Below are 8,937 nucleotides of genomic sequence, written 5' to 3'. Positions count from 1 at the left end.
CTGGTTTTTAAAAATGTGTATTTGAAGAAAAAGATTTGGTCACTGCTGTCAAATAAGCAGTCCAGGTATTAGCACTTGTCAGCTTCTCCATGGTCAGTCTAAGCTGTTCCCCTCTAACAACTTTAGACTTGAGGGTAAAAGTTCCAAAGCATTTAAGGCATCCACACCTTTGATTCCAGTCTGCCTTTGGGCTGTGTCTCTGTGCATAGCCTACCTCCGGAAGCTCCGTACTACGCTCAGCCAAGCACCTGGACAGTGGCAGGCAGGGTCCCCATAGTGTGGCTCTTCACCCAGCCTGTCTTGGTGCCTTCCTGAGTTGGGCTCTCACCTACTGGTCAGTGGGCTAGAGGCTGGACAGGCCATGCTTCCCAGCTGTCTACCGTTTGCCTGAGTGGTCTGGTCACCACTGTGGGCATCTAAATTTTCTTAGGTAAAAGAAAGGTTGGTCTCCAGTCTCCCTGGACCTGAAGCCTTTTTCTTGGTTCTAGGGCTTATTGTGCCTAGAAGGGATTTTCAGCTGGTAGGTCTTGAGTAGGGGGAAGAGAGGGTGAAAACCATTGTTCACACTCCTTGGGAACCTCTAGTTTATCCCCGTCTCCTAGCTGTTTTGCTGAGTGGTACTAGATCTGCCAAGTTGTAAGTCTAACCTCATTTTCATGGTCTCGGGTTTTTTAGGAGCCTTCCATAATAGGTTTTTTGGAGTGAGCCCAGTTACCCTTGATGACTTCTTTGGGGACTCCACCAGAAACAGAAAAAGGTCTTTAAAATCCTTTTGAAGGGAAGTACTCTGACTTGGAACACTGCAGCCCTACCAAAGGTCTGGTAGTCTTAGGCTGGGTAGGGGGGATGGTAGGGGGTTTCTGGGCGCATGCAGTGTATGTAGGCATCCTAGGACACTACTGAAGGGTAGAGGGTGCCTGGTCCCCGGGGCAGGGCCTGGAATCCCCGGTGGAAGTGGGGGCTTAAGTGGAGGCTGCGACTGGGAAGTGGTTCCTCGGACCCCCCAGGGCTTCACAGGGAGGAGGTAGACCACCTTCTAAGATGGGGACTAGGCTCTGGGAGTCTGGGGAGCTGGTCAGTGCCTCTACCCCAACCTCCTTCAGCCGGGTGTTAGGTAGAAAAAAAGGGTTCTATCAGGAAATACTGGGTTAGGTGTAGGGCCGAAACTACACTCCATTCCTGGGATAAGTTCTTACCCACATGAGCTCAAGCTTTCATCTCTAAACAGACAACCCACAATCTGGGGAGGCTGAGGGCTACTGCCCCTCAAGCCACGTAGGATTTCTCAGGACCCAAAAGGCAGATGAGATTGACAAGAGGGGGACGTGGAGAGGACCAAAGAGAAGAATGACACAGCCCCCTTCCCAGATGCTACTGTCTGGCTCCAGTGAGTGGGGCTGCCCAGGCCAATTTAGGGTGATTGCCTGAGGCCCCCAGTGGGGGCCCCCTCGCCTGCCTCAGTCATCCTACCCCACCGGGACTCCCTGGTGAGGACCCCCACTTGTGTGTCATGTCTGAACTGCACCTACAGTCTCCCGGCCCTCATGGTCTTTGGCAGGATCCAGAGGGCCTCCCCCAGGGTCCTCCTGGCCCACTGTGCCATCGCGGGCCTCCTCCCCACTGCCCGGGCCCTCGCCCAGCTCCAGGATGGTGGGTAGGTGGCCCTGCTTTGGGGAGCGCTTGCGCAGGCTGAGCAGGAAGGGCTGGGGCAATGAAAAGATGTCCACGTTGTTGCCCAGGTCGATCCACGTGACGTTGGGGAACTTGCTAGGGTCCTTGAGGGTGTCGGTGAGGTCACGCAGCAGGGCCCGCGTCAGCCGGTTGCCGTTGAGTGCTAGCGTGGTGAGGCGGGGCAGTGTGCTGAGCACGGGCAGCAGCTGCAGGACCATGTCATCCGTGAGGCCCGTGAAGCTCAGCTCCATGCTATCCACCTGCTCCCCGCAGCGCTGCAGGTAGCTGGTCACCCGCTCCAGGTCCCGGGAGGTCAGCGGGATGCCTGACAGGTCCACGGTGTTGTCCGGAGGGCTCCCAGCCAGGAGAGCCTTGAGGCTGCGGGGGAGAAGCGACAAGCCAGGTTCAAGCAAGTGGGGCTGGCCTTCTGGACGCAGCAGTGGCCAGCACTGACCTCTGCTCTGCGGCTCCAGGGATGGGAGAAACCAAAGATCTCTGGTCCCCGGACCACCTCGCATCTCAGCCTGGCTGGGCCCAGCTGCCCAGAGCTTGAGGGGCCACGGGGGAAAGACCCAGAGGTTTCTGCAGTGACTAAGGGTACGTTCTAGGGCCGTAGTGCCTGGGTTTGCATCTTAACTCTTCTTCCTACTCGCTTCCTACTCTAATCAGTTCCCTAACTTCTCTGTGCCTCACTTACCTGAACAAGGGAGCTAATTGAGTACCATGGAATTGTTAACGAGAAATAAGGTAATGGATGCAGAGCATTTAGAACAGTGCCTTGTGTACACGAGAGTGATGAATGAATATTTGCTGATGACATTATGAATCATCTAGACTGAGCTTCCTGCTTCCCCAAGAGCAGCACAAAGTCTCTTGAGGCCTGTGTTCCAAGACAGTCTTGCCCACCAGATGGGCAATCCTTAGGGAGAGCCCTTAGGGGAGGGTGCAGGGGCTCTGAGCCTGGGGGGGTGCGGGTAGCTGCTGACTCCTGGAGGCTCAGGGCTCTGCACCCCCTTCCACTCCCTGCCATCTGGTACTCCTTGCTCTTCTTCCTGGTCCATGCTCTGCGGCCAGAGCTGCCCATTTCCAGGTACCCCAGACAAGCCCTGGGGTCCTAACGGTGGGAGAGAGGAAGGTAGAGGGGGCTCACAGCCTGGTTCAAGAACACAGGTTAACATTAGCAGCCCAAGGATCACGCCTTGGACTTCCTCTTGGCAAAACAACGTTAAGTCTCTATCCTCGAGATCTGAAGCTGGAAGGCTGCTTACAGCTTCCTCCTCTTGCCTCTCAGAGCGTGACCTCTAAGTGCTTGAAACATTGCGGGGCATTTGTTCAGGGTGACCGAAGGACTGGCTGTGGTCAGTGTCACTAATAAAGCAGACCCATTACACCTGGGAGATAGGTAGCGTATGGTTAACAACCTGAGCCTGGGGTTTGAATCCAGCCCTGCCCCTTAGCAGCTGGGTGATCGTGGCCAGTCAAATGGCGACAGTAATATCCCCCACCTCATTCACTCCTTCAGCAGGGGTTTTTAAGCTCCCGCTGTGTGTCAGGCACTGTCCTAGGCACTGACTAATGTGATGGGAAGCCTCCCGAGGGGAGTGAGGCTTTTGAAATGAAGAATGGACGAAGCCTGCAGGAGTGCTGGGGAGACAGAAGAGGAGGCTCCTGGATTCCAGCAGAGCTCATGTTTCTAGCTTTTCAACCCTAGGTCACAGACTCCTCATGGCATTCCAGGTCCCACGGGTCCTCCTGCTCTGCTCTGTCCCCATGTACAGCTCCTGACTTCAGCCCAGTTGGAGCCCCATCCTTGACTCACTCTCTTCCTTCACCTGGGGACGCATTCCAGGATCCAGCTCCTCTCCTGGCTTCGGGGTGGAAGAGTCCAGAAGGGAAAGAGGAACCAGAGCTCTTGTCAGTGAGGGAGGGCAGTCCTGTCCCTACCCAGTCTAGGGGAAGGACACAAGCCATTCTGCCCCATGGTCATGTACAAGAAAAGCAGGGGTGCTCCCTCCAGAAAGCCTAACGTCCTAGGCTCCCCTTTACTTGCTTCCAATGGTGCTAGCTGTCTCCGCCCACAGGTTCTGTGTCCCATGTGCCCCCAAACCCCCAATCTTCTTCAGGGGGCCATAAAAACCCTTGAGGCTTCTCACTGCTGCGTGGCCCAGGGGCATGGCTGGGGTCTGGGTCAACCTAGGAGATATCCAGGAGAAGTAGGGGATCCAGTGGGAGTGCCCACATTTGGCACACCAGGAATTAGAAGGCCTCATGTCTTCCTCCCCACCCACCCCTTCTGAATGGGCCCAGACTCCCCGGTTCCCAACCCACAGACCAGGGAGGGCCCCACCGGCAGCTCCCCTCATGGCTCATGCCCACCTGGAATGCCCTCCTGGCTCCTCTCTCCACCCAACCCTGAACTCTCCTTCAATCTCACCTCCTTCGGGCACCTTCCAAGGCAACCCCCCTGGCTCTAGCTCCTCCGTTCACCCCTGGGAGGGAGTGCCGTGTAGCCCAGCCTGGCATGGATTCGCTCTGGGCTGCCCTTCTAGAAGGAGGCCGGGCGGGGGCAGGGAAGATCTGGCTCAGGTGACTGAGACTCACCAGGCCTGCGGCTTCCTCTTCACCAGCCCCCGGTGCCGCCTCCACTGGGAGTGGGGGCTCAGGTGGTAGGTCAGCTGCCGGCACAGCTTCTCCATGGCGCCCAGCGCATCGCCCTCCTGCAGAGACAACCACAGGCAGGAGGCCCCTGAGTCGCTGGAACGGGCCGGGGAGACCAGGCGCTCCCCTCCGGCTTCCTGTCTCCATGGGATGAGCATGGCACCCCCGGGCTGAGCTGGGGGACGTTCGCTCTGCTGGCTCCCGCTGGGCCCCCTTAGCAGAAAGCAGTTGCTTGCAAATTGATCTGCACAATGGCTCTCTCTGGTTTCTGCGAATTAGTTGCTATCGTGGCGAAATTGAGATTGATCTAAAACTCTACATTCACATGGGCGCCTGGGTGGCTCAGTTGGTTAAAACTCTACATTCACAATCTGACAGTTGACCAGAGCTGAGTGCTGGCTGATCCCTGAGCCAATATTCATCATGGTCCCTGCCTCTCCCCAGTGGCCAGGGCCGTTCTGCTCACTCGTTTGCTCAACAAAGGTTTACTGAGCACCTACTAGGTGCCAGGCAATTGTTCTAGGCAAGAAGAAGAAAGGGAAATATTTTTATGATGTCACAAGTGGGAAAATAAACAAGTGAGGAGTCCGGGTCTTTTCCAGCACAGTTCATTCATCTACTGTAATCTGTCTGGGCCATCAGCATTTTTTTTAATTTATTTTTTAAAATATTTTATTCATTTATTTGAGAGAAAGAGCGTGTGAGCGAGAGAGCAGCAGAGGGAGAGGGAGAAGCAGACTCCCCACTGAGTTGGGAGCCCGATATGGGGCTCGATCCCAGGACCCTGAGATCATGACCTGAGCTGAAGGCAGCCGTTTAACCAACTGAGCCACCCAGGCGCCCCAACATTTTTTTTTTTAAATAAGCTCTACACCCGATGTGGGGCTTGAGCTCATGACCCCGAGGACAAGAGTCGCATGCTCTACCGACCGAGCCAGGCGCTGCAGGCCCGTCAGCTTTTGCGTTTGAAACCCTGGGCATTATGTCCTGAATTGTGTCCCACCCAAGTTCTTAAATTTAAGTCCTCAACCCAGGTATCTCGGACTGTGACTATATGTGGAAATAGGGCCTCTAGAGAGCAATTCAGTTAGAATGAGGTCATTTGGGGTGGGCCCTAATCCAAAATGACTGGTGTCCTCATGAAAAGAGATTAGGTCACAGACACGCATAGAGGAAAGACCACGTGAGGACCCTGGAGAAGCCAAGGAGAGGACTCAGAAGCAACCAACCCTGCCAATACCTTGATCTTGGACTTCCAGCCGTCACAGCTATGAGAAAATAAATTTCTGTTGCTTAAGTGGTATTTTGTTATGGAGGCCCTGACAAACTTACATTGGGTTAATGCGTGCAGCAGAGAGATGCTAGAGACTCCATCTCTGTCCCAAGGGAAGTCAGCTCAATAGACAGTCACCAAGCCCTGGGGGAGGGGGGTGCCAAGAGCGTGTGAAGTTCAACCACAAGCTCACGTCCAGTGCCTGGCACACAGTGAGCACTCAATAAAGGTCAGCTTGATGGTTGTTACCATCATCACTCTGCTAATGGAGACTCAGCATATTAAGTACTTAAGAGCATGGACTCGGAGACAAACCCTGTGGATATGAACCCTTGCTTTGCTACCTCCTCTGTGACCTTGGGCAAGTCACTTGACCTTCAATCCTCCTCCGTGAAGGGATAACAGAACCCAACTCACGGGGCATTTTGTGAGAATGCAATGAGTCACTATTTGCAGAGGGCTGTGACTGTCGCTCAGCTCACAGCAAGCTCTGCAGGAATGCTCACTACCTCAATAACTAGAAGAGCAACAAAGACATGCAAAACTCTGGCAGCGTAAAGGGGATGACTCCTCCCCCCAAGGCTCACATGTGAGTTGGGGTTTTCAGGGCGGATGGGTTCGTGATTTTTGCATGGAGAGAAGAAATAAGAGGCATCCCCGAGTGAGGAGGAAATGTGTGCAAAGGTTTGGGTGTTGGGGGTGTTACAGGAGCAGGGGACAATCTGGGGTCTGGTCACTTCTCGCCACCTCCACGGCTACCACGTTGGTCCAAGCCACTGTCATCTGTCACCTGGATTGCTGCACACGGACCTTACGCTAGGACTTCATGGAATTCCCACAACACCCCAGAGCTGAACTGCTTTCATTAGCCCCATTTTACAGAGGAGGAAACTGAGGCATAGAGAGCAGGGCTGGAGCTGTTGGAAAGGCAAGAGAAGAAGACCCTGAGGACGGGAGACGAGAGGGAGAAGAGGTAGGAAAAGGGGGTGTTGAGGATCCGAAGAGGTGCAGCATCTGAGCAGGGATCCAGGAGACAGAGGCTCAAGACGGAATAGAATCGGTGTAGACAGCACCTCTGGTCTCTGGTTCTCCCAGGACCTCACTTCCTCTTGCCCCAGCCTGCCTGTCTGATAAATGTCACCTGTCGCTTCAGGCGATTACACTCGCATTCCCTGGGTTGCCGTGTTCTGATTCTAGAGCTTAGTTTCTTGCTGAGCCTCCTCGTACGGGTGTGTGAGATGGGAAGCAGGAAAAGCAGACGAGGGCTCAATGGAGGAAGAAGAGCAGGATCACGTTTGCATTTTGGGACTGTCCCTCTGACAGAGAGTGGTTCAGGGCCAGTCCCATCTGCTTTGTGTGGTTTGGGCACCCCTGCCAGGCCTGCGGAAAGCCCCGAAAGTGACGGGGGCTTGCACACTGGACTGACAGTGCGCGGGATGGAGAGGGTGTGGGCAGGGCAGGGATAAGGAAGGATCCAGGCTTTGGGCTTGGGACCTGGGTAGAAGGCAAGGGGCTCCGGGAGAGAAGGGGATGAAAAGGCAGGACAGGGGAATGCGCGGCTCATTTGGAACCACGTGGAGTTTGAGGGGCCTAGGGACCCCTCCTGGGAGATGCAATTGGATTTATGAGGCTGGGGCTCAAGACACATTCACCAGCCTCTGATTTACCCCCTGGCCGTGGAATGAGCTGACAGGGAAAGGGGAGGACATACCGGACCTGAAGGGATGGACAAGGCACAGTGTAGCCAAGGGCACCAAGGAGAAGAAGGGCTGGCGGGACTCCAGTGAGGAGGCCTTGGCCAGAAGAAGCTCAGGGAGGGGCGGTCATGGGGGGGAGGGGCCCCGGGTGAAGGCCAACTCTGGAGGCCAAAGGGAGGATGGGAGGTGACAGCAGAGATGGCGCATTGAGAGCTTCTTCACTTGGGGCCCTTGCACCCTGGAATCACCAAGGAGCTTTTAAAAACCCTGCCTGGGCCACCCCCAGCATGGGTGGGCATCTTGCACGCAGGGATTTTTTTTTTTAAAAGCTCTACGGCTGATTCCTGTGGCGCCAAGTTGGAGAAACACCAGTTCAAAAGCTTCAGAGACAAGGACCGAGGGAGGGAGAGGTGGGACTGGGTGGTCGGCCCAGCTTCACTCCTTGGGACCACCCCGGGGCCAGAACATCGCCACTCTCCCATGGCACCTGCTCCAACTCAGCTTCGGCTGCTCGTTCAGCCACTTCCGGGGGGCGGGGGGCCGGGGGGGTGTCATCCCCTGGGCCTGGGCCGTGAAGAGAGAAACAAAGAGAGGAAAAGGCGGCAAAGCAGCCGCCGCAGTGCGCCGGCACTGCCACAAGGGGGCAGCTGTGTGCAGGGCGCCGCAACGGGTTGACCGCGCACGGCCGTTCCCCACCCGGGAGACTGAGCAAGCCTGTTTCCTCACCAACAAGGACAACAGATACGGTCACCTCACAGGCGATTTGAGACGCAACGTGAGCTCGTGTCCTCACAGAAGTGAGAGCTCCCTTCTGTTTGTCTGGGCTAGTGAACAACAGCTCCCGTTTACTGCGCCTCTGCTCTGTTAGGCGTCGCCCCTGCGCTTCCTGCACGAGCTCTTCACAATCCTGTAACTCGCAACGATCCTATGAAACGGGCGCTACCATTACCCCCACTTTACAAATGAGGGAACGGAGGCACAAAGAAGCTGACTACACTGGCAAGCCCCACAGCTTGTGAGATGGAATCAGGACGCAAAAGCCCGGCTCCGAGGCTGGCATCCTTCCCAACCTGCCATCCCGCCCTGCGCTGCCCTCCCGGTGATAAATCTTTGGCCTAGGTGGGTTCGAGGTGTTTCTATCATTTGCAAGCCCATCTAATTTCCCCACCCCCCAACTCCGTGGAGTTTTCGAAGCCCCCTCCAGGTCTCCCTCCCACGGAGAAGAGGACAAGGCAGGACTGGCTCAGAGCTGGAGAAGGAGAGGGTGGGGAAGGCAGGGGTTGGAAGGGGAGGGAGGAGGCGCAAGTGTCGTTTCTGCGTGGTTTTCCAGAAACGGCAACCACGCGCCCCTTGTGCAACCTTGGCCGAGGGGTGTGACCACCGGCCCCGCAAGTCACCCGGTCCGTGCGCCCCGCGTCGAGCCCTCGGCGGTCGGCAGGCCCCTCTCTGCGGCTCAAAGTGGTGAGGCCCAGCAGCCCCTTTGTGCAACCAGACCCCATGCCAAGCTGCAGCTGATTGGTCCAGAAGCGGGCACGGGCAGAGCGCAGCCAACCAGCCCTTTCCTGGCGACGGGACACACCCCCGTCCGCTCCCAGGGCTGGACGCCGCCGCCGAGTAGACTCAGAGCCCCGAGAACGG

At 56.2% G+C, this 8,937-nt stretch overlaps 1 protein-coding gene across 1 annotated transcript in view; it reads right to left on the bottom strand.

Moving 5' to 3' along the window:
* Position 1: 1 nt before the first annotated feature.
* LRRC75A (leucine rich repeat containing 75A) overlaps positions 2 to 8,937 on the bottom strand; it is a 43,675-nt gene continuing 34,739 nt past the window's right edge. Inside the window, exons 3-4 of the mRNA XM_036094627.2 lie at positions 4,273 to 4,388; positions 2 to 2,049 (exon numbers count right to left, since the gene is read on the bottom strand). Of these exons, the coding sequence (XP_035950520.1) occupies positions 1,509 to 2,049; positions 4,273 to 4,388 (657 nt within the window). The 3' untranslated portion in view covers positions 2 to 1,508. The remainder of the gene's footprint in view (positions 2,050 to 4,272; positions 4,389 to 8,937) is intronic.

This window comes from Halichoerus grypus, chromosome 2 (assembly GCF_964656455.1).
Source record: "Halichoerus grypus chromosome 2, mHalGry1.hap1.1, whole genome shotgun sequence".
Lineage (NCBI taxonomy): Eukaryota > Metazoa > Chordata > Mammalia > Carnivora > Phocidae > Halichoerus > Halichoerus grypus.
Note: the sequence above shows the minus strand (reverse complement) of the source record. Positions and strands in the feature narration are given on the sequence as shown.